Source organism: Gigantopelta aegis, chromosome 1 (genome assembly GCF_016097555.1).
Source record: "Gigantopelta aegis isolate Gae_Host chromosome 1, Gae_host_genome, whole genome shotgun sequence".
Taxonomy (NCBI): Eukaryota; Metazoa; Mollusca; class Gastropoda; order Neomphalida; family Peltospiridae; genus Gigantopelta; species Gigantopelta aegis.
This window is the reverse complement of record NC_054699.1, coordinates 9,450,904-9,477,642: the sequence shown is the minus strand read 5'-3', so window position 1 is coordinate 9,477,642 and position 26,739 is coordinate 9,450,904. Positions and strand designations below refer to the sequence as shown.

Sequence of the window (26,739 nt, the reverse complement as noted above, 5' to 3'; positions counted from 1 at the left end):
AACTTATTTTTTTTTGGCAACGGTTTTGGTTATGCGAAAAGGCGTACGATCTCACTCACATGCCAAGACAACAGTCCACTTAGTTAAATTAACAGTCATCACTAATAGTAAAAATGTAAACAATACTAACTACCTGTTGCCTGAGTTTATTTTGAAATCTGGTCACTGGCATTAATGGTTGTTCAAACAATGTTTTGGCGGTGATTAACTTCATGAATATTACTGAGCTTTCCCTTAAAATAGACTGATCTCTGCAGTTCACTATCTAGAGCAATACATCATTTGGTACAAAAACCAGTGTACTTTCCAGTTATCCTCCTTACATGTATTACTATGGCGGCAAAACGTGATACTTTCAGTTTTATCGTAGTGATCTGTTGTCAGTGTTTATAAATAAAGTTGTTGTCTGTGCACAAAACCATCTGTACAGTACTATACAGTAACAGTCAAACAGCTTTCACTCTCTACTAAGGGAATATTTCGTTTTGATGCTATGTAATAATGATAGTTTGATTGGAATAGTCTGATTATATTGCGATGTACAAAACGTGAAAACCGAAGTTTGTAAAATAATTTTCTTTTGTTCAAATATTATTGTTCTCATGTGCTGAAAATAAGAAATATTTCAATATTTATAAGTAGTTTTTCATGGGTCGACTTATAAACGGGTCAATAAAAAAATAAGTTTTCAGGGCTTGAAATTAGGGACTCGACTTATAGCCGAGATCGACTTACAGGCGAAGATATACGGTAATATTTTTCAACACTAGATTACATTCCAAATTTATGGTATATCAAAGAAAGAAATGTTTTATTTAACGACGCACTCAACACATTTTATTTACGGTTATATGGCGTCAGACATATGGTTAAGGACCACACAGATTTTGAGAGGAAACCCGCTGTCACCACTACATGGACTACTCTTTCCGATTAGCAGCAAGGGATCTTTTATTTGCGCTTCCCACAGGCAGGATAGCACAAACCATGGCCTTTGTTGAACCAGTTATGGATCACTGGTCGGTGCAAGTGGTTTAAACCTACCCACTGAGCCTTGCGGAGCACTCACTCAGGGTTTGAAGTCGGTATCTGGATTAAAAATCCCATGCCTCAACTGGGATCCGAACCCAGTACCTACCAGCCTGTAGACCAATGGCCTAACCACGACGCCACCGAGGCCAGTATATGGTATATCAAGACGCCTAGCATCTGGTGAATAAAAAGTGTCAAGTAAATTCCTTCTGGTTTTTTCTAGTTCGAAAAGATCATCCTATATTAAAATAAACATACTTTGATGAGATTTGCTCCTCCTTTCTCTGAGCCAATATTATACTTTTTCTCTGGACTCTGGAATGACAGAAGTTCACGTGTGATGCCCAGATGACCCTCCAACAGTGCATCCTCTGTCCCCGTTTCACCAGAGGTTATCACATGATCCTGCACGTAGTAAAGAAACACAACCATTAGCTTGAGTATACATCAAATTACTGCATTACATTCAACATAATAAATAATATTTTTTTGTAAATCAGACACCTTAGAACTGAACATTTGGGTAAATAATTTATGGCTTACACCAAAACAATTACTGGTAATCCATATCATTTTGCATGACATATATTAACTATGTAAAAAAAAAAACACAGAAAAAAACCTAACTTACCCTCACTTTTTTCAACCATGTGATTTCATTGTTGAGCAGAGCATCTGCTGTTGAAAGACTAGTCTCATTTGCAAAGGCGAAACCCAGTAATCTAAAAAGCCAAATGTTTTATAAAAATTCAGTCAAATCATCATCTAAATATTAGATGGGGAGACATTTTTTTGTATTGTAATGAGAAGTGACAATATAAAATAACTATGCAATTGTTCATTTTAGAACTTCTGAAGTTCACTCAAATGAAGTACGTTATACCCATTTTTTAAAATTATCCTTCAATTTGGAATATCTATCAAATTCTGCATCTATTCAAAAAGCATTCAAAATCTCAAAAAAAGAAAGGAACAAACTAACTAATCAAAAAATCAAAACATAGGAGGCCTCATTAAAGCAACCATAATGGCAAAATGAAAATGGGTAAATCACCTTTGGGGATGCTTTTTTTTACATCTAAACCCACTGGTTAGGGCATTTGTTGACAGATTTTAATGACTTTGCCTTAATAAATGTAGAAAGAATAAAATGAATAACGAGTCCTCAGGAACACCTGCAGCCAGCATTTTGTGGAAGAGGATGAGACCTATCAATTTAACTAAAGCTATGCTTATTTAGATGCAACTGCATTATCACAATTCCTTCAACTTTATTAGCAGTAATCACCATTTTCTACTAACACAGTAAAGAATTTAAAATGGCCAACATTGTGCTTACCTACATAGAAGTTGAAAATAGTCATGTGATTGCTTGGCGTTTTCTTTGGCTGTAGACTGAAGATTGAAATAAATGAAAGACATAAAACATATTTCTCATAAAATAATTATATTTCCACCATAAGTATGTGTACTAAAAGAATTAAACAACAAACAATTTAACAAAACATAATGGAATTGTTTTTGGGGAAATTTTTTTTTTAACACTGACTTTCATTATTTAACAATACAATAACAACAAACAAATTGCAACTCTCCTAAATAAAAACATTTCTGGTTAATTTGTCAATGAAGCTATAGTTAACAGACCTACGCAAAAATATATTATTATCCGAAAATATTCTTGTTAATGTGGAAGTGTATTGTATAACTGTAATGTCGCAGATCCTAGTTCAAACTGAAAATGAACACTAAGTTTGGTTATCTATAAACCTGGATAAACTTACACTACAACAGAATGAAAAAAAATAGTGTGTCATTGATATGGGGAAATATCCTCTAAATACAAAACAGTAGTCTCCATATGGCGTCAGACATATTGTTACGGACCACACAAATATTGCGAGGAAACCCGCTGTCGCCACTTCATGGGCTACTCTTTTTTATTAGCAGCAAGGGATCTTTTATATGCACTATCCCACAGACAGGATAGTACATACCATGGCCTATGTTACACCAGCTGTAGAGCAGAGTCTGGAAAAAACCCCCAGCCCAATGGGTCCATCAACAGGAATCGATCCTAGACCGACGGTGAATCAAGCGAACACTTTACCACTGGGCTACGTCTCGCCCCTACTAAGTTAGAAGGAATGTTATTAATAATATGCAGGCAGTCGCTTTTTGTACACTTATTTAATAAATGGTTTCTAATACTAGATGTTGATAATTTTACACATACCACATCCCAGTTGTGGTGCACTAGCTAGAATGAGAAATAGCCCAATGAGCCCACCAACGGGGATCGATCCCAAACCGACCGAGCATCAAGTGAGCGCTTTGCCACTGGGCTAAGTAACGTCTGATTTCAAATAATAAAAACGGCTCTAATGGTGAAAAATCCTCTGCGACTTGAAGTAAATAAACAGCCCATACTCACAGAAAGGACAGTGAAGAGAAGAGTGATGAAGAAAACCAAAGGTCGAGGACTAGTGCTGCACCGGGTCGCCATCAACACAAACTGGTCAGACGCACATATCCGTATATTCCGACTGGAAACAGAAAACACAGGGAAAGTTACAAACAAAGCAAGACGATCAACGTTTTGAAATTGGTATTTAACATAAAGCAAAACAATGAACGGTTTTGAAATTGGTATTTAACATAAAGCAAGAATAAAGTTTTTGAAATTGGTATTTAACATAAAGCAAGACGAACGGTTTTGAAATTGGTATTTAACATAAAGCAAGACGATGAAAGTTTTCACTTCTTCTGGTCCTATGGTATATAATTTGTTTTTTTAAATTGTAATCAGAAAAAATATCTTGAGAATGGAAAGTTAAATGAGCCCATTGTTTAATAAATGGCATTAGAGAGAAAAAAACCTTTTACTTCTACCCATTATTTTCAAAATTTATATGCACGTCCTCACGGACAGGATACCACATACCACATTTTCTTCCATACAAGTTATGGCAGATTTGTTTGAATATTCAACAATTATTTTGGTACCATTTTAAGTGCTTAAAAAAACACTACACAGGTAATGGCCATTAGTAAAGAGCCATAAACCATGCTATTCTTCTTTTTTTAAACGACTAATCGTTTGTTTTAACAGTGCAGTTTTCCATTACTATTCTTTGGATTATGATACAGTACTTTATTAACGTGCCTATATCCAAAAGAGGTTCCTTTGTAATTGGAATTTAAGTATTATTTTGACAATTTTTGAGATCAAGGCTTCAGAATAGTGAAAGCATAATTTTGACAGATTTTGACACCCATTTAAGAATTCTGTGGAATTAAATCTGTTGCCTACCATAAATGATTTCGGTGATCTGTGATGAAAATCCATAGGTGCAACCATAAACCACATTTCACTGACTTTTGTAATAAAACTGATCTATACAATAAACTTTAATGCAAAAGATGACGACACCGCCGCTGTCAGAAAGTAATACCTATATCTCTTGCCTTTTTACTTCGTAAAAGAAACAAAAACAGCTTTAACAGGCCTGTTTCGCTTACGCATCGCTCACATAAGTATAGTTTTGCGTAACCCACTTTTCGTTTTCACCCATAAGAATTTATTACATCATTTACAGGGTCATGACGGGTTACGTCAAAACTAAATGGGTTACCTGAATTTGTTTTTGCGTAACCCATAAATGGTTCACGCAAAATTATGATTCTCTGAGGCCCGTTTTAACACGATTTACTGACCTGCTTTTACAGAGCAGCAGCAGATCTATGATGAAGCACTGCCAGGCCTTGTCCTTGTGCAACACGTCGAGCGCGGAGGGGAACAGAGCCAGGCACACCGTGAGGACCTCCATGGCCTCCCGCGCCACGTTGATGTCCTCCATGTCCGTGTGAATGCCTTCCTTCGGCTGACAGAAAACACGGATTAATACAACACTTATTCAAATATGAACTTTATTTTACGTATTTATAAAACATTTACATGAATATATGTGAGTAAAAATTGCACCCACTCGTGGTTATTGTCAAAAATTAATCCAGTAGTCTAAAGCTTGTCATTATATCTTTTACATTCATTGGGATATGGGAAAAAAAAAAATTAACAATAATTTATAAACCTCAGGCATGGAGGAAGCATGTAGACATTAGGGGGGGGGGGGGGGGGGGGGGGGGGGGGGGGGGGGGGGGGGGAGGATGACTGAGATCGAGGGCATAAAGCAAAGTTTCTAGGGGGTTCATAAAATTTTAAAAACTAGATCTCCTGAACTGCAATTTCCTCATTCTACAAGTAAAATTAATCTCTGTGTTAAGATTTACTACCAATAATATTTTTGATTTAGCATCCCCTCACCCACACACACCACTGCTCCGCAGTGCCAGAAATGGTATTCTAAACAATAATGCTCAATACAACAAAGTACCACTATAAAGTGATGTCATCAGATATGTCAGTCCCCGACGTCATTTTTAAGTTCATCAAAAAATTAACTCGCGTTGCTATGGCTGGACCAATGGGGTTAAATTGTAATGAATGTAACGGAAATTTTATTATTTTACTTAAAAAGTTATTGCAATATAATATTATTCAATTATGGCAATATTACATCAATAATTATGACATCAGCAAAGAATTTTCCAAAAGTGTACTGACCCTAATTAATTTTGTCGAGTATTTATCTACAGATACAAGATGACTAAGTGAGAAAGAAAACGAAATGATAAACAGACATAGCAATAATAAAAACACCACACTAATATTTTATTAATTAAACTAACATTCATGTAATTTTAAGTCTTATGATAATACTACAGAAAAGTCAAACGGCCGACTATAAATTTAGTGGTTGATGTTTGAGGTGGGAATTAATGCTAAAAGCTGCACAAATGCATCTCATATGTTGGCAAGATAACAAAAATATGATGCATTATTTCTTAATATACACATTATGATTACATAAATTTCACCAACTGCAGATCAACATGATATGAAGTGTTGTACTGTGAACAGATATTTAGGATATATTTACACAATGTGATAATATAATGAGTACATCAATTTCACCTTTTCGTGAGCTTTGTGGATCTCTTCGTTTGATGCATGCACTAGATGTAGAGAGCAGCTGCTTGCAGCCCAGGCAATCTTTTGTATTGCTTTCACTGTTGACAAATCAGGAAGTACCCCTGTGGCCTACAATACATTTTCAATCAATTATTTTCTGATGTCTGTTGGGAAAATTAACTGCTAGCAACCTTTTTTCATAAATCTACAATAGTAAAAGTATCAGATCAGTAAAAGTATGAGATCTCAGTTTCTACTGCTACAGATATACAGTGAAACCCCTGTAAACTGAACACCACTAGGACCACGTCAAACAGTTGACATGGACAAATGTGTTCAATACGTCAAGGTCTTATAATGTGCAAAAAAATTGTTTACAGCAGAAATATTTTTAAAATCATCTTGTTTTTGTTAATTCCCTACTAATTTTTACAGTATATCAGTTAAATCTCTCCATATCAATGACAAAGATTTTACAAAAAATACATTAAATTTGTCTTAAATTCCCAACGTTTCATTTAAAAACTTCAAACTTCTTCTGGGGAATTAAAATAAAGATTGTATCTGTATGTACTGTATACATATGCAATTTAAATGTACTGTAATGCAGTGCATGTGGATTTCCGAAACCCCGACATTGTCTAAGATCTGGGGATGATATAAGGCCAAATTTACAAATCTTGTTAAAGTCTTACACATGTGCAACTACACACATTTACAGTGCATAAACACCTGTGTAAAAGAAAAACTGGAGAAAACTTCGAGGTGTTTTCTCTTTTAACAATACTTCACCTGGCCTCAAAACAAATGCATATTCCCCTAAAGATGGTAGTCTTGTCCAAACATCCCAACAGCCAATGGGATGGCCTAAAATTCTTCTACGGAGTTCTCCTTTCTGTTCCGGTCACGTGACTGTAACTTCCTTATTTTCTCGGAGCAATATATGGGGAATATGCATTTGTTTTGAGGCCAGGTGAAGTAGAAAAGAAAAGGCTTCCTAAATTCTGCCCACAACGTTTAAATCGAGGGGTACCTGGGGATAATACAACGTTTAAATCAAGTGGTACCTGGGGATAATACGTTTAAATCGAGCGGTACCTGGGGATAACATAATCTTTAAATTGAGCGGTACTTGGGGATAACACAACGTTTAAATCGAGTGGTACCTGGGGATAATACATCGTTTAAATCAAGTGGTACTGGGGAATAATACAACTTTTAAATCGAGTGGTACCTGGGGATAACACGTTTAAATTGAGTGGTACCTGGGGATAACACAACATTTAAATTGAGCGGTACCTGGGGATAACACGTTTAAATTGAGTGGTATCTGGGGATAACACAACGTTTAAATCGAGCGGTACCTGGGGATAACACAATGTTTAAACTGAGCGGTACCTGTTCCCCGAGGTGCTGCCCGAGCCTCATGGCGACACTGCGTGTGGTGAACTCAGAGTCTGGGCTGGGGATATAGATGAGAGCCTGCTGGAGCGCGGCCGCCTGGTTGTGTTCCAGCACCGAGACGGGCGCCACCTGCGACTCAGAGTGGCACGCGTCCACCACAACCTGCACCTTCGCATGGCCCACTGTCGTCAGCATCAACTTGCACACTTTCAACACCGTCAGGTACGCCGTCCTGGTTCACATAAAACAAACATTTTATCTACTAAACTTAGTTTGTTTTGTGTAACAACACCACTAGAGCACATTCATTTATTAATCATCGGCTACTGGATGTCAAAAGTATTGTAATTTTGACATAGTCTTACAGAGGAAATTTAAAGTTTGTTTTGTTTAACGACACAACTAGACAACATTGATTTATTAATCATCGGCTTGTGATGTCGAACGTATGCTAATTTTGACATATAGTCTTACGGAGGAAACATTTTTCCATTAGTAGCAAGGGATCTTTTATATGCACCATCCCAGACAGGAGAGCACATACCACAGCCTTTGATATACTAGTCATGGTGCACTGGGTGGAATGAGAAATAGGACAATGAGCATTTTATTTATTAAACATTTAGTAATTTCAGAAATTTGGGTTTTATGAAAAAGCAAAGAAAACTGTTTGAATATGTTAAAATCATCTGTATGCAATAATGGCAACGGTCATTTAAAACATCAGTTGTATATTCCATGGCTTTTAAAATATTGTAATAGAGCAATAGATTACTAACTTGTTGAAAATTATTATGTAAAAATAGTTCTGAGCTACCTTTTCATCTCTTAAAACACACGCACGCACGCACGCACACACAAGGTGTGTTATATATTACCTTCTGGTGGGCAAATCCGCACTTGGTAAAAAGTTGTTCTTTGTGAGCATGTTCAATGATAGCTGGACCCCACCACTCCGGACATAGTTAAACTGGAAATATAATTTTACTATATAAAGCACTTTTTAACAAAAAAGATGAAAAAAACAAGATGAATAGAATGAATGGTTGAAATATTAATCAACATTTATTAATTTATTATTTATTATATATTATTAATTTTGAAACCTCATAAAAAAAATATCTCGACCTGCCAATAGATATACATGTAGTGAAACAAAATAAACAATTACAATTGGGGTTTTTTTTAAAGATTTCAACTACATACTTTGCAAAATATATTTTAAAATATTTAGAACGGTTGATGCAGGTTTTTAATCTTTTGACACTAAAAACTAGAGTACAACTGAGTAAGACAACTCCTTACAACTTGCACTATGCAATAAACAATCCCTAAAGCAGGGGTGGGAATTGGTGAACTGTAAAAAAAAGGAAATCTAGAGGGGTCCCGGTAATTCTTGAAATCCTAGGTTAAAATCTGTGCCATCTGACACATTTTGGAGGAAAAGACAATTAAAATGCGAGGAAACGCAATGTTCCATGAGAGGAAAACAGCTGATCCGAGGAGAATTCCCACCCCTGCTAAAGGGTATTTGTTTTTACCTGAAATTCAAAAGCTTCCTCAGACAATGGATCTGAAGCTGGCATCAGTAAACAATACGCGACCTGCAAGACAAAAAAACAAACACCTGAATTATCAGACAGTACTGAATGAAGATGCTAATGCAAACTAACAACCATCTTCATTAAAAATGAAGAAAACTTTAAGTGTTTTCTCTTTTATTCATACTTATCCTGACCTCTGACCTTGGCATTTGCCCCCTTTTCCACTTTATGGTCCGAACATTCAACAACCGAATGGCTACTAAATAGTATAAAGAAAACCCCCAATGATACAGCACTTTCAAACGTTCTTGTTAAGCACCAATTATTTAATAACAAACATATTAGAATAGAGAGTGCTAGTAGCGATTTGGAAGTTCTCACTCATAATGATCTAATGAATAACGACTAAGGTATTATAAATCATGCCACTCCAATCTTTTCTAGGCCCTTAATCATTAATCCATTCTAAATACAATTACTAAATTAAATTTAATAGATTTAACACAAGAAGAAATGCCACGAGAGGTTTCATTCCTCCCCTCACCCCACCACTTACCTCAAGAGGTTTCATTCCTTTTCCCCGCTTACTTCATCAGTAGATAGTAAATGTGAACTAACCTCAATAGTATACAGTACTTGTGTGGCTGATGCATTAAAGAACATGGCTTCCAGACTTTGCGACATCAGTAGATAGTAAATACTTGAAATGTGAACTAACCTCTATATTATACAGTACTTGTGTGGCTGATGCATTAAAGAACATGGCTTCCAGACTTTGCGACATCAGTAGATAGTAAATACTTGAAATGTGAACTAACCTCTATATTATACAGTACTTGTGTGGCTGATGCATTGAAGAACATGGCTTCCAGACTTTGCGACATCAGTAGATAGTAAATACTTGAAATGTGAACTAACCTCTATAGTATACACTACTTGTGTGGCTGATGCATTAAAGAACATGGCTTCCAGACTTTGCGACATCAGTAGATAGTAAATACTTGAAATGTGAACTAACCTCTATATTATACAGTACTTGTGTGGCTGATGCATTGAAGAACATGGCTTCCAGACTTTGCGACATCAGTAGATAGTAAATACTTGAAATGTGAACTAACCTCTATATTATACAGTACTTGTGTGGCTGATGCATTAAAGAACATGGCTTCCAGACTTTGCGACATCAGTAGATAGTAAATACTTGAAATGTGAACTAACCTCTATATTATACAGTACTTGTGTGGCTGATGCATTGAAGAACATGGCTTCCAGACTTTGCGACATCAGTAGATAGTAAATACTTGAAATGTGAACTAACCTCTATATTATACAGTACTTGTGTGGCTGATGCATTAAAGAACATGGCTTCCAGACTTTGCGACATCAGTAGATAGTAAATACTTGAAATGTGAACTAACCTCTATATTATACAGTACTTGTGTGGCTGATGCATTGAAGAACATGGCTTCCAGACTTTGCGACATCAGTAGATAGTAAATACTTGAAATGTGAACTAACCTCTATATTATACAGTACTTGTGTGGCTGATGCATTAAGAACATGGCTTCCAGACTTTACGACATCAGTAGATAGTAAATATTTGAAATGTGAACTAACCTCTATATTATACAGTACTTGTGTGGCTGATGCATTAAAGAACATGGCTTCCAGACTTTGCGACATCAGTAGATAGTAAATACTTGAAATGTGAACTAACCTCTATAGTATACACTACTTGTGTGGCTGATGCATTAAAGAACATGGCTTCCAGACTTTGCGACATCAGTAGATAGTAAATACTTGAAATGTGAACTAACCTCTATAGTATACACTACTTGTGTGGCTGATGCATTAAAGAACATGGCTTCCAGACTTTGCGACATCAGTAGATAGTAAATACTTGAAATGTGAACTAACCTCTATATTATACAGTACTTGTGTGGCTGATGCATTAAAGAACATGGCTTCCAGACTTTGCGACATCAATAGATAGTAAATACTTGAAATGTGAACTAACCTCTATATTATACACTACTTGTGTGGCTGATGCATTGAAGAACATGGCTTCCAGACTTTGCGACATCAGTAGATAGTAAATACTTGAAATGTGAACTAACCTCTATAGTATACACTACTTGTGTGGCTGATGCATTAAAGAACATGGCTTCCAGACTTTGGGACATCAGTAAATAGTAAATACTTGAAATGTGAACTAACCTCTATATTATACACTACTTGTGTGGCTGATGCATTAAAGAACATGGCTTCCAGACTTTGCGACATCAGTAAATTATAAATTTTTGAAATGTGAACTAACCTCAATATTATACACTACTTGTGTGGCTGATGCATTAAAGAACATGGCTTCCAGACTTTGGGACACTCCATCTGTTTTAGCATTTTCCAAACAAATCTTCCGAAACTTCTGTATCGTATGTACATCTACAAAACAAGACAATATATAAATAAATAACCTATTGCCAAAAAGCAGTTTTCAAATGCTGGAATCTATAAGATAGAAAAGCTAGTTTATTCAATTATTATAGACTTGAAACAGAAAATATCAAGACTCGCTTTTTCAGTTTTTAAATAGTAATGGGCAACATTTTCAAGTCACTCACTCCACAAATAGTAACAAAACTGTTGAAAATGCCTCATTACACCTACATATTAATTTCTAGATTGCCAACATTTAAATTTAAATAGGGCAGTAGCAAGTGCTAATGTCCTGGGGTTTTAAAGTCTTTCTTGTACCAGCAATGGATCCATGGTTGGAACAGCTTTAAAACAAAACCTAGTCCATCAAGGACAATCGATCCCACAACCCATAGAACCTCAGATAGCCGTTTCTTTTGAGCTAAATGTGCCCACACACACATCGCTTGAAAAGAGATCAAGTAGAATGATTTAACCACATGAAATAATTAATATTTAAGTAAACAATCAGGACCCAGACTTTAACATAATGCTATTTGAATGGCGTTGCCATGACGTTAAAATCTGAATCCCATTCTTGTGTTAATAGTAGAGTACTTCTCACCCATGGGCATCAGCTTTAGTACTGCTCGTGCCGTGTCTCTTAACTTTGGCACCTGAAGTTGACAACCAAGATCCGACAACTGAAAGAGGAACTGGGCATACTGTGCAGACTGAGACATCAACTGTAGAAAACGTGAAAACAATGTGCATTGTTAAAAACAACAACATATTCATCTGGGGCCTAACTCACAAAGGTCTCTTAGGCTCTGCTAGACAAGTCTTTTAGCATTGCACTGCGAGATCACAAAGTTGCAAGAGTTTGGTGAATTAGGCCCCTGGACAATACCAAAAATGTTCATACGGCTATCCGTATAAAAATATCAGTTTGAGGTACCTCAACCGATTGTTTTAATCAGCTGTTTGGTATTTTAAAGACACTGACCTAAGTTATTACTCAAAATATTTTGGCTGTTAAAAGCTTTTACACTGAAAGATTACATATCCCTTGACAGACATACTGATACATGATCTTTGTTATTCATTCACAACACTGTTCTGATGAAACAAGTAAATTGTGAATGAAAACCAAAACATTTTAAGATGACAATTTGGTAATCTCATGGTAACCTGAATGACCTTTTTCAACATAAACTCAAACAAAAATGTTCAGTAATTTGATACAACTGTATTGTAAAGAAAAATGTTTAGTAATTTGATACAACTGTATTGTAAAGAAAAATGTTTAGTAATTTTATACAACTGTATTGTAAACAAAAATGTTCAGTAATTTTATATAACTGTATTGTAAACAAAAATGTTCAGTAATTTTATACAACTGTATTGTACTTTAACGGCCAAGCTACATTCCAAGACTTGATAGTTAAGGCATTTTATCTTGTTTTGAAAATATCCTGTTACTTATATTGAAAGTAACGAGATTTATTTTATTTGAAGACATTTACCAAATTGATTAATGATATTGTCTTGGTATATTTTAGAAGCCAAAATTGGGATGATGTATGACAACCTGGTTAATAGAGTTGAGGAAAACGTCACTGCCAGCAAATAAAGAAGAGAAATAGAGACGAGACATAAATAAAGTTAAGAAAAGTTTGTTTAAGCTCTCACTGAAAAGAATTATCATTTAGCTAATTTTCACTTATGCAGAGAATGAAAAGTAAAAGTAAAGTTTGTTTTATTTAACGACGCCGCTAGAGCACATTGATTTTTTATCTTATCATCGGCTATTGGACGTCAATCATATGGTCATTCTGACAGTTTTTATCTTATCATCGGCTATTGGACGTCAATCATATGGTCATTCTGACACTGTTTTTATCTTATCATCGGCTATTGGACGTCAATCATATGGTCATTCTGACACTGTTTTTATCTTATCATCGGCTATTGGACGTCAAACATATGTCATTTTGACACTGTTTTTCAGAGGAAACCCGCTGTCGCCACATAGGCTACTCTTTTATGACAGGCAGCAAGGGATCTTTTATTTGATTTATCTTTCTCTCCTTTGAATTCCATCTCAAATCTTCCCCATCTGGCAACTCCCATCTTTAAACTTCTTTCGCTGTCCACCTCCACATCCCAGTCTCTGTCTCTCCAACCACGGCAGGTGCTCGTCTCTTGTGGCCATCTGTGCCACACACCTGCCATTTCCCATCAGCTTTAGCTGTGGGCTTAGTCTGACCACTTCGGGGAGAGTTCAGTAGTTACTTCTGGCATCGTTAAGAGGCACTTGTAACCACCTACTATGCACCCCTACTACCAGCGGTCGTTAATTAGTGCCGTGGGTCAGACCAGTTTTATTAGCAGCAGAGGACGAGGATTCCAGGTGGGTGCAGGGAAATACACAGAGACTGCACCCGTGGAGGAAGTTGAGACAGGTAGGCGATGGTGTGGACAGCTCAGAAGACAGAGTCGGAGGAAACTGACAGAAAGGGTCGAAACAGATTGAAATTGTGGGAGAAATTGGAAAGGTTTTTTTTATATTAAGATAATGAGAATGATAGGCAGAGGGCGATAGATGAGAAAGATGAATGTAGAAGAAGTATCAACTTACCACTCCTGGTAAAGAGTGTTCTGCCTCAACGTTGGGTCCATCCTCTGTGTGGTGAGGAGAGCCAGCTGAACTGTCAGAACTACTGTCTGGACTTGACGGCATGTTACTACCAACCTGAACAAGCTTCGCTGTAATCGTCTACAATAAAACAACAACACTCTTAAGACAGTGACTCCTTCAAAGGTTTACTAACAATGAAAAACAAAGAAGAAAATTGTTAAGACTTAAATAAATTAAAATGCAGATGTACTTTTAAGGCTGCAATCTTGGGTATATATTTCTTATTTAACCATCTGCATTTTGTCTTACATCATTCAATACCATTTTGCTACACTTGGTATTAACATCACACAGAAAAAGAAGTCTCCATTTGAGAGTTGGCCAACCATTTCATTGGATTGTATTGTATTTCTAAGTCGTAAAAAACCATGGCGACAGACATGTATGCCGTATGAAGCCCTCTGACCACAACCGTTTATAGCAATAACATATTAGTTTATTAACACTGTAGCAGTGTTTGTATTTTCGCATTAGTAAACAACATCATAACATGGTGAGGCTTATAATGCCAAAACGCACCAATCAGAATTGTTGCCAATACACAAAAAGTAATGCTTTACCATCTTGTCTCGGAGTGGGATTTGTGAAATAAGTTTTTTATCTTCACTAGAGTCTATTTGCTCTCCGTTCACATACAAGTCCACTTTGATATTGTTTGCGTTCGCTTTCACTCTCTGTAAAATCTGACGTCGTAGAGCACCGACTGTGTCGTTAGTGTGCGACCACACTTCCAGATCTTCTACCTGTCTACCTTGGTTTGGAAATCTCACTTTCAGACTAACAAGTTTCCCTCGACATGCTCTGAAAGGAAGAAAAATAGAATAGAATATAAAACATGTTAAAAACAAATTCAACAATTTAACTTGTGGAGCATTATAAACGAGTATACTTGAATTAAAAAGGATAGGATGCTTTGTTTACATGCACCATCCCAGAGAAAAAGTTTTGTTTTTCTTTGATGACACCTCTAGAGCACATTAATTAAGACTTCAGCTATTGATGTCAAACAGTTTTGTTAACTGACAGTCTTCTAAGGAAACATGCTACATTTTAACAAAAATAAAACATTTTAGAATAATTTACGAAGACACCAGGCCCTAATCTAGAACTGAAAAAGTATAAGTGACTTCTCCCTTACCAGAAGAAAGGGGAGAAGTTTTATAAAAAAAGAGAAGTGAACATTTTTTGCTACATTTTGTAACGTTTTGTCAGTTTCCAAAAAATTCTGAATTTTACACTCTGTTCTAATTGCAATATTTCCATATAAAATACTACTTCTGGTAATAAAATTTAAACAAAACAGTTGTATGTTTTATTAAAAATGTGACATTATTATGTAGTTGATATGGTGCCGTTTGTTAAAATTAAAGTATTAATTGGTATTTTCTGGCATTACTGAAATGAATCTGGCCGAGGATTAACAACACTTGACTGGTCACAGCACACGGCGCGACATGCAGAACTTAGAGAAACAATAGCCTGGTTTACGGGTGTATCTGAAGAATGTCAACTTTACACGACGACATCTATTTAATTGCTTCACAAAAGAAACTGGCACGAGTATTTTTTTTTTTTTTTTACTGATTTTGATAATAAATTGAATGTGAACGTGAACTATTTTAACATGTCCCTATACCACTTGGGTTTCAGGCATGTCCATCACGTGTCCGGTCTCTGGACAGCCAGGCATCCGACCTGAGATAGTAATTAATTTTGGAGGATGGTTTTGATAATTAAACAAAAAGAGGGGGTGGGGGAGACTATAATTTTTGTAAGTGCAAAGGAGACTATAATTTTGTAAGTGCAAGTAGGCCTACTCATTAAAATATAAAATTGAGCGACAAAATTTAGAATGGGCCTTTTAAAAACTTAAATTAATAACTTTTATTTAATTTATATTTATAAACTGAACAAGGTAAAACATTACAGGATCGTGTGTGTAGAAACAATTTCCCATTAATAGGCCGGTTCACACTGACTCAAGGATACAGTCTGGCGCCAAAGTAAAAACACTGTCTGACATATGGTAGCAAGGTACTAAGTGAGCTTTGACAACAAACAAGTCGGAGTCTAGACATCTGTTTCGTGATTCTGTTTTTGAAATCGGATTAGGTCCAGAATATTACAGTGACTTCGACTTCTCACTACTAATAACTTGGCGACTTGAGCTGACTTTCAGCGAAACAAACGCTTATTTCGCAAGCAAGATTAAGGCTCGACATACATGTGTAATAAAAACCAACATTCAAAACATTATTTTAACAGTGTAATAAATGCTAAGTATTTTGGATTTCTGCTTAGATGCTGAATTATCAATAACATAAATCAAGTTATTTAATTATTCCATTATAGGATGGCTTGGATGAAAAGTGAAGCAAATGAAATGTAATCCAGATCATAACAGCAAAAATGAAAGAAGGAAGACATGACTGTGTGATTGTAAACAGGACACCCATGCCACAATAGAAGATTTAGCCAACTGACTGATATGTTCGGACAATGCCATTGGAGGTCAGGTTTAGTGTAAAAAGAAACAACTGATCATGTCACACCTGCTCAGTGGTAGAATTGTTCTTTCTTCCCCATACGCCTCATCACACTCGGCTATATATTCCCGTAGCACTGTCAACACCCGAACCATGCGAATTGATTCCTGCATCACTCGATTATTGCTATCGCGGTCCTTCTCCAACACAGAAACAGTGTCGAAAGGAGCCTTAAGTCTATCTACACACGACTGTATAAAGTCCTCGTGAATTTCCACCTGATTCTGCTGCAACCGCGGACCAAGGTTGGTAAAAATGTCTTTCAATAAAGTAATAGCTTTTTCTGCCACTTCATCTGGACTCCATAAAACCACCTAAAAAAAGAAAAAAAGAAGTTCAATACAGAAGCTGACAATAAAACGTGCGAGGAAGGTTACGAATATAAACAGTAAAAAACAGGTCTATTCAAGTAGCTCAATAAATTACATAAACATTAGCATAAAGAATCATTCAACTATTTCAGCCCATGAAGACAGCAAAATTAATTCCATAAAAACGACTGACCCTTTTCTGTACTGACAAAGTCCAAAAATCACACTGTAAACAAAATGTTTCATTTGTATATCTAGAACAAAGTATCGGATCATGTATACAGTTTCAATGAGACTGGCTTCAAGTTTCAGATTATGATATTTCAAGATGTGGCCAACTGAATATTTTCATGGGAAGAATGTCATAAAGGGCATTCTGTTCCTTCAGGGTGGTAAACTAAACCTCTATTTCTAGCTAAGCCATATGTAGTCTAATGTTTTTATCTTCAGTGGCGAGACATTTGAAACAAATAAATTGCTTTTGTTGGACAATAAAACAGTGAATTTATGACAACATTTTAAGCTGGCTTCGGAAATTCTGTAGATATGAGTGGATGGTTTTATGCTGTATCGAATTTTGCAAAATGTCTGGACTATTTCATTTAGTATACATTGTCAAGTGGAAGTACCCATAACAAGACAAACAGAATCAGGTCTAAATAATAGGGTTACTGTTTTCACTTACTCTCCACATGTAGTCAAGACCAATAAGTTCTAGATCATCCATCATGTGACCTCCACGACGCTTCGTTATTAATTTATTTTCCTTTAAGTTGACTTGTTTAAAAAATCTTTCAAAACAGCTGCAAAAAAAGTAAAGCATTTTTAAAGGCCATGATTAAAACATACTGCAACAAAATATTGAAAAACATGAAAAGGGCAGTCACAATAGAAGATTACTCATTATCATTTGTATTGCTAGTGTAAAGGAATGAAGGGACATATTCCATGTCAATTCACCCAATGGGCTAAACCCCACCTCCTTTGATTTTCCTGAAAATTTGTGCATACAATTATTGTCACTGAACATGATGATATTTGAGCAAACTTGACCAAATGGTTGTTTAGCTATGGCCACTTGAATATTGGTGGTCAAGCCCATTTTTGCCAAAATTGCCGAAATCAAATGGGCCATATCTCGGGAACCATTAGTCCAATCAAGTTAAAAAAATTAATATAATTTTCAGCAACAATAACTGTACATACTAATTTTAATCAAAATTGAAGGGGGATAGGGTTTAGTTTTCACTTATTTTTGGGTGAATTGACACAGAATGACCTTGAAGTTGATGAGGGTGGTTATGTGGCACACTAACATGTCAGGACTATCCACTCTGAACAATCTTAGACCTTAAAATGTGATGAAAATGTCACAATTTCAAGTATGTAATCTATTTTATGAAGTGTTATAATTATGAAGTGTGATTAAAAATAATAATAATATCAGCCCCTACACATTTTATCAACATAAACCTGTAGTGTAAAGACCAAGTCAAGAGAAGGAAGGAAGGAAGGAAGGAAGGATGGATGGATGGAAGGATGGATGGATGGATGGATGGACGGAAGGATGGATGGATGGAAGGATGGAAGGAAGGAAGGAAGGAAGGAAGGAAGGAAGGAAAGGAAGGAAATGTTTTATTTAACGACGCACACAACACATTTTATTTATGGTTATATGGTGTCGGAGAATGAATAAATGAATGATATGAATGAATGAATGAATGAATGAATGAATGTTTAACACCACCCCAGCACAAAATTCAGGAGAAATAAAAATTCTGAAAAATAATGTCTTTACATACTTCATGCCATTTTCTGTAAGTAAAGATGGATCAAGTTGTAAAATATTCCTTTCAAAGAAGTCTCTAGTTATATCTGGATCAAGGTCTGGTTCTTCTCCCATAAGCTGAAATAATAAAATTTTAATAACATATACACAAAACTTAATCCACTTAAAAATCATGAAACTAAAACTCAAAAGAAATAAACTTCAAATTTGATCCATCACATTTTAAAACTGTTTTTGTTATCTTACACTAATTAGGCAGTGTGATATAAGTGAAATGTGGATAGGCATCTTATTTCTCTTTTCATGAATACTAAAACAAACCTCTCTATGTGCACTCCCCCATTTACAATAAACTGGTCCGAATGTCAAAACCCACCTACATACCTAAAATATTTTTTGTCTTATGACTAACATTTCTAGTCACCTGTGCCTGTGCTTATAAACCTTTCGAGTCCAGACTCGATCTCTGATGTCACACACACACAATTTGTATGGCGTTGTCATGACATCAGCATTTCAGATTCTATCAGAGTATCTACTTTTAACAAGTTTTATAAGCACCAGGCCAGATCACCCCTTCCTTCTTTGTCCTTCACTCTTGGGGTCTGGACATCTTTTTTCTCCTGCTTGGGACTTTTTTTTTCAAAATTACTTTTCCAATGGCAAAACATGTCTCACAGGTTTTTGACAGATACTAGATATATGGTTTAATGGTATGGAACAAAGTCAAGCAGCATATTTATTACATTCAATTCCACATGTTCTCAAAATCAGTACCATTGCTCTACTACTGAAGCTGGGTTCTGTTAAATGTACAATCTAATACCACTCACCTTTGCAAACCATTTGAAGCATGCTTCTCTGTCGGTGATGTAAATAGCGGTTTCTGCAAGACAATGCCAGATCTAAAAAGCAAGAAAGAACACTCATTACAGAAAATTATTACAGATCTGTTTTAGAACTGAATTCCTTTCTAAACATAATTACTAAATATTCCAATTTAGGTAATGAATAATTACATGCAGAAAAGATGTCGAGACTAAATTGTCTTTTGTTTAGATAAAAAGTACTGTTGTGATCTACCACCTAATAATTATAATCAGTTGTATGTTCACAGATGTTAATATGCAATGAATGCATAAATGTTACCTGTCTTGCTTGTGGTTCACACAGCCATAACTGTCCATCTTTAAGAAGAAATCTAAACAAAAGGGGGAAAAAACCTTGTATTTTAATTTTTTTTAATTTACAACTAAAACGTAGACAGTCATACAGAAAAAGAATGTTTCTAAAAAACTAGGTAACTGTAGTTAGTGCCTTTTAGATATCCAACACATGCTAATCACAAGACTTGAACTGTCAGAGGAGAGAGAACACACTTGCTGTCACGACATAACGACTCCTTTTATTTGCAATTTTCCTAAGACAGACGAGCACAAACTATGGCATTTGAAATAACCCTTGGGAAACACTTGCTGAAGGTAAAATACTTCAATGCATCTATTAATGCAACAACACTAGCTTTTTACAGCACCTCATGTAGAAGCTACATGGAGCTAAATTTTGCTCCAACATCAGTTTTTAGTTGTTTTTCATTATACACTATACTAAGTCATGTACCTAACACAACAATAATTTAACTCATGAAAGGATCGACAAATCTAATGTATCTTCATTTTATTGTTAGCATTTAGTTTCCAATTTCTTGTGCCATGTACCTTACTAATGTTGAAGACATGGGAAAACACTCCATAAAAATAAATAACATGTTCGGCTCATATTCTTCCAGAAATGTTAACAAACACTGGTGATCATTATTAAGTATGACATGGTAATCATGACTTATAATTATGGAAGAAATCCAGTTTTTGTAAGTTAAACTGTAACAACGTCTCAAATAAGGTTAATGTTTATGTAGTTGCTGGAGTGTTTTAATATACCTTAAAAATCTTAGCCTTTCTTGGACTTGCATAATGTGACTGAAACGACCATCAGGCATTATCTGCGACGGCTCCTCATCCGGATGTTCTGAATATAACACAATAACTTTAAGTCAAAAGTTGTTTAGAACATTTTGTTGTAAGGAATAAATAATATATATTAATAAAAAAAGAAGTTTGTTTTGTTTTACGACACCACTAGAGCACATTGATTTATTGGATGTCAAACATTTGGTAATTCTGACATACAGTCTTCAGGGGTGGGAATTGGTGGACTGTAAAAAAAAAAGTGGAAATCTAGAGGGGTCCGGGAAATTCTTGAAATACTAGGTTAAAATCTGTGCCATCTGACACACATTTTGGAAGCAAAAATAATTAAAATGTGAGGAAACGCAATGTTCCATGAGAGGAAAACCATGGATCCGAAGAGAATTCCCACCCCTGAGTCTTAGAGAGGAAACCCGCTACATTTTTTCATTAGTATCAAGGGATCTTTTACACGCACCATCCCAGACAGGATAGCACATACCACAACATTTAATATACCAGTCATGGTGCACTGGCTGGAATGAGAAAAAGCCCAATGGGCCCACCGACAGGAATCGATCCCAAACCAACCACAAATCAATCAAGCATTTTACCACTGGGCTACATCCCATCACCAATGTACATTTCAGTCAGAACTATAGGTACATTAATAAATAACAGACTGCATATAATTTAAATGTACAAAGTAAACATATTTAAAAAAAAAAAAATAATAATAATTATGCATATTAACAACTGATAAAAGCCCAACAGGCTTTGACTAAAATACTTTAAATAGTACTGGATCAAAAATAAAACTTTAAAAATAATTTTAATTTCTTTATTATTATAAATAATTCAAGAAACCATGACAAAATTTCAGATTTTGTTTTAATGTACAAAGAAATTAGCTGCTGTGTAAAGTATATATAAACAATATGTAAAAAAAGAATCGAAAGCTACCTTTTGCATAAATTCTGGCCTTAGTTATGTAGGCTGCAAGATTCTGAGAGACCAACATCACTATAGAGTGCTGGCTCTGTAAATCACCGATCACGTTATTTCGGTAGAACATGTTTGGGGCCCTCTGTGAGTGGGGAAAACTCTGAGGTGCCTGAAATAAATGAATGAATGAATGAATGAATGAGTGAACAATTGAACGAATGAATGAATGAAATATAATGAATGAATGAATAATGAGTGAACAATTGAAAGAATGAATGAATGAAATATAATGAATGAATGAACGAATGAATGAACAAATGAACGAATGAAATATAATGAATGAATGAATGGTTTAATGACACCCCACTACAAAAATACACATCGGCTTTTGGGTGTCAGAAAAGGTAAGTATATGGAAACATTATTTATACAATAATGTAAAACCAGTGTCAAGAGCTGTGGGGTTAAGTACAATACAATTTCCATGTAGCCTAAGAGCCTGAAGTGGAGCTCTTGTTTTTAACAACACTTTCAAACAATGAACATTTAATTACACATTGGCTGTTAGGTGTCAAAATACATTTATAAAATCACATAACACAAGTAGCACATTCAATAATGCAAAAAAGGTCTAGGCACCACTACCAGAAAAATAACAACTTGCATTTATGGTTTCTAATAAGAACATGGTGGATGAGTGCATATGATTTTAAATAATTCTACACAATATTTATTTAACATAATCAGCAACCTTTCTGTACTAGTCACTTTTGAAATGGACTAGACATATAAAGATGACATTATTATAAACAATCCCTACAGTGCAGTTAGATCATTTTTACAGCACTATAATTCCATGGCTAAAAATTCGGCTTTTTTCACGAGAATCCATGTGGATTCCCATGGAAGCAGTCCACGAGAATCCTCCGATTCTAAACATTTTCAAGGAAGAACTTTATCAACAGTGTTAGTATATAGAATTCTTGAAATTGAAAAACAGGGTTTTTTTTTTTTTTACAAACGTTCGCAAACTATTTGATTGGTTCCCAATGTGGCCATTTGGTTTACCATGAACCGCACAAACCAGTCTGGCGGACATTTTTCCGCTCGGTCTGGCTAAACACAGCCCATTACTTTTTGAAGACTGCTTATTCGTAAACAGCACGTGGGATAATTTTGCCGATGTATTTTGTGCAATGGTTCAATGTTTGTATGGATATTACTGAAGCACATTTCCACAACAGACAAAAAGATGTATTGATTAAAAAGAGCAGCTGATTCAAGGTTAGCAACATAATATCAACTAACATAGAAATGTTTGATGTATTACTAAATTTGGGAACACTTAATTACTGTCTATTGTTATTATGTAAGAACTGAACAAACATGTTCCTTTCGGTTCTCTTCGTTGGCTATTTGGTTCATAAAAATGGGCTAACCACCGCTTGGCTCCAGGCCAGACTAGTCTCGATAAACTACTATGTTTAAAACATGCATGGATTCGAATGTATGCTACGCTTTTGAAGCCAGTTTAAACTGAAGCTTGATAACCAGACTATTTTTTATTTTTTTATTTGTTTTAATTCGGTAACGTTTTACTCACTGATAATTCAATTAAATTTTTTTGTTTTGTTGAGATATTTCACATGAGTCCAAATAGATTCGGATGTTTTATGCTTGCGCAAATCCTGGCGCGAATCGGATTTGGAGATTCGTACAAATTTTTAGCCCTGTATTCCAACCTCCCAACAGTATAATATGTTGTATTTACACAGTCGGCTGCTGTGGGTAAACAGCCTATTCTGAAACACTGAGGTTATGTTTCACTGACTGCTTACCTCAGAGAAAAGGACACAGATTTCCCGGATTTGTTTCAACGATGGCAGAACCCATTTGTCGTTTTTCAACTCCTCCACGAATCTATTGATCCACTGTATCTTTTGAGCATCACGATCCTGAAACATCAATGAAAAATAATCAAACCTATACAGCTAACAAATTTTCAACCATTAAAACTTTTCTTACCAATACCTTCTATACAACTCGGGACTTCTAAAAACTGTGAGAATGATCATTTTGTTCGCATATCGTTCACACAAATCTAATTCTGCATAATGATAACCTATGTTTCATATTAATTTTAGGACATCATTTACATTGGTCCACCGAGGTGGCTCAGTCCTATGATGTAAGCACCTCAGGAGAGCACTCTAGATTAAATATAAATATCTGTAACAAACACGTTTTCTGAATTCAAGGGAGATTACAGACAGTAAGTACCTGTGAGCAACTGTAATCGAGAATTTTGATGTGCGCGGTTAATGCTTGGTCCATGATTTCTGTTGGAACATCTTCACTGTGAGCAAGATTCCACAAGAGCGTCAGGACCTGAAAAAACCCCAACCACAACACTGTCACAAAGTTTGTATAATTCTGTGCTACACATAAATCAAGGAACATAAAATATATGTATATACCATCATCATTATTTTAAGGGGCATTCTCATTATGTGAATGGTCGCATGCGACTGAATCGCACTGAGAGAACACCTCAATTGCAACAACATTAGTCTTATGTGACAAATCATATTGGGAGTCATACTGATTAGAACATGTCCTATTTCTCACGACAAATCGCATTTGACAAGTCGGTGTGACAAATCGCATAATGAGAATGGCGCTTTACACATATTACACATAAGAGACCACAAAAGACTAAGTTTTTAACCCAATCAAATCATGGAACATAAACAGTACAAGAACAGTACAACAGTATAAAGAAAACTAAAAAACAAATGACTACTCACTGATTATAGTCCGACTATACTATTAGATACAATGTTGAAAAATAACAAATAAGGTAAAGTAGAAACAGTAAGAGAAAAATGTGGTTATTCTCCTAGGTGATGATGTTGAATTACACACATACCTTATGAGCCATAACTCCTTCCTTATCATCTTCAGCAAGTCGACGAATCAGTTCTAGCAATTTTTCACGTTGCTTTTTTGTAGCATGATGCCAACTTCCCTGTAAGTGTAAGTTTCAAATTTGCAAATTAAAAAAGCATAATTAAAACAAAATATCAAAAAAATAACACAAATAAAATATAACTAGAATTCTGCTGTATTAAATCTCTTGCCAACCATAAAAGATTTCGGAGTACTGTAATGAACATCCAAGGTGCCACTATAAACCAAGTTTCACTGGCCTAGGACAGTTTGCGAGAAACTGATGTAAGCTCTAAAAAAAATTTAAAACTTTAATGCAAAAGTTGAAATTGATAAAGGCAAGACAATAAATTAAGCTCATGTAACTTATGTCAAACGAAACATTATTACCCTCCTGGTGAAGATATAGCGGTGTCGTACAAATTTCGTACGCACCACCAGGTGCGTATTACAAACTGTACTTTGATTTGTCAACAGGGAAAATTTCGATTGGTTGGACAGCGATCTTATTTGCATAACGGGACTATTTTTTTCATTCATAATTAATGTCAAGGTCAGTAACATCCCACAACTTTTACTACAAATGATATTCACCGATTCAGCAATGTCATTCATTAAAAGTTTATGTAAACTGGACCGCGCGAGAAATATTTTAAAATAAAAAATAAAAATAAAATAATGAACAGAACAATAATTAAACATATTTATTTTATTTATTACGTGGATTTTTGGTCTACAAATTGTTGTCAGTTGTGATTTGTGAATTCATCATTATTAAGGTTGACGACAGTCACTTTTTGGACCCTTGTTTTGGCTTCGTACACAATAAATGAAACATATCCAACTTTAATTTTTTCATATGATATATTTGACAAAAGGTACTTTTTTATTTTTTAAAACTTAAACTTAATATTTTTTGTAGAATTATGAAAAACTGAAATATACCGACCTGTAAACAGCGTTGTTTGCTTGTTGTAGAAATTTAACAGGGGTCATGGTTAGACGACCAGTTTTTATTTTAATGTGGTGAAGCATTGTAATAATATAGCTAATTTGAATTTGAATGACGTCAGAATTCCAATGACGTCACTTTGCACCTCCTTACAATAACCATAAATTGGGTACATGACGTTTCCGTTTTAAGAATGCTGGAAAAAATCCAATGCAAAATTCCTATTGATTTTGTTTGGGGGTTTTTGGGGTTTTTTTAACATTACTGAAGCACCTGAATGTGTTTGAAGAAAATTCTGTGATTAAAAAATTGTACATTTTACGAAATATGGATTTTAAGTGAAATTAAGGTAAGATATGTTATATTTATTGTGTACAAAGCCAGAACAAGGGCGCGAAAAGTGACTGTCATCGACCTTAAAGTTATAACTTTAGTTTTCCCATGAACTCAGCTGCTTTTGCTTTTGTTTTTAACTGCAAAAACACTTGTTATTCTCTTATTGGTTGGATTTTTAGTCAACAAATTGTTATTGTCAGTTGTGATTTGTGAATTCATCATTATTAGCATAACCAGTGGCATAATGGGAACATTTGTTTCTTGGGGGCGTTTTGTTAAAATAAGGAATTATGCATTAGTTTTACCAATTTTTCACCCAATATGAAAATAAACATATATTTATGCATGTACCTTACAGCTTTTTTTAAATTAAAAAAAGAAACCCGATGGAAATTTATGGGGAAGTACGGCTACACCACTCCCCTGAAAACGTCACTGAGAAGTAGCGGAAGTACAACGAACTATTTCTCAATGCGGCAGTACGTAGTCGTGCACTGGCTAGTTATGCAAATCAACATCCGGTCTTGAAATACAAAATTGATTGATTTATTTATTTTTCATAATTTGCGTGATTTAAAGGAGGGTAATAAATAAAAGACCACACTCGTTTTTGCTAGATATAATTTTACGAAACTCGTGAACTTCCCAAATGTATCTGACCTCACTTTTGTTCGGTCAGATACGTTTGAGAAGTTCACTCGTTTCGTAAAAATTATATCTAGCGAAAACTCGTATAGTATTCTATATATATCTTACAAAGAGATAAACATCACAATAAGTGTGCAAATCTGCTAACATAAAATTATGTAAAAT

The 26,739-nt window shown here is 35.2% G+C and overlaps 1 protein-coding gene across 2 annotated transcripts in view; it reads right to left on the bottom strand.

Moving 5' to 3' along the window:
• The window catches only part of LOC121370411 (probable ubiquitin carboxyl-terminal hydrolase FAF-X), a 71,640-nt gene that overhangs the window by 28,026 nt on the left and 16,875 nt on the right, over positions 1–26,739 (bottom strand). For both annotated transcript variants that reach the window (XM_041495625.1, XM_041495634.1), the window contains exons 11-33: positions 24,619–24,717; positions 23,970–24,077; positions 23,528–23,644; positions 21,708–21,858; positions 20,718–20,805; positions 19,927–19,978; positions 19,611–19,682; positions 18,791–18,894; positions 17,674–17,791; positions 16,684–16,991; positions 14,692–14,932; positions 14,072–14,209; positions 12,056–12,176; positions 11,333–11,457; positions 9,013–9,075; positions 8,350–8,441; positions 7,466–7,703; positions 6,071–6,196; positions 4,750–4,916; positions 3,467–3,578; positions 2,372–2,427; positions 1,664–1,754; positions 1,291–1,437 (exon numbers count right to left, since the gene is read on the bottom strand). In XM_041495625.1, coding sequence (XP_041351559.1) covers positions 1,291–1,437; positions 1,664–1,754; positions 2,372–2,427; positions 3,467–3,578; positions 4,750–4,916; positions 6,071–6,196; positions 7,466–7,703; positions 8,350–8,441; positions 9,013–9,075; positions 11,333–11,457; positions 12,056–12,176; positions 14,072–14,209; positions 14,692–14,932; positions 16,684–16,991; positions 17,674–17,791; positions 18,791–18,894; positions 19,611–19,682; positions 19,927–19,978; positions 20,718–20,805; positions 21,708–21,858; positions 23,528–23,644; positions 23,970–24,077; positions 24,619–24,717 — 2,934 coding nt within the window. The remainder of the gene's footprint in view (positions 1–1,290; positions 1,438–1,663; positions 1,755–2,371; positions 2,428–3,466; positions 3,579–4,749; positions 4,917–6,070; positions 6,197–7,465; positions 7,704–8,349; positions 8,442–9,012; positions 9,076–11,332; positions 11,458–12,055; positions 12,177–14,071; positions 14,210–14,691; positions 14,933–16,683; positions 16,992–17,673; positions 17,792–18,790; positions 18,895–19,610; positions 19,683–19,926; positions 19,979–20,717; positions 20,806–21,707; positions 21,859–23,527; positions 23,645–23,969; positions 24,078–24,618; positions 24,718–26,739) is intronic.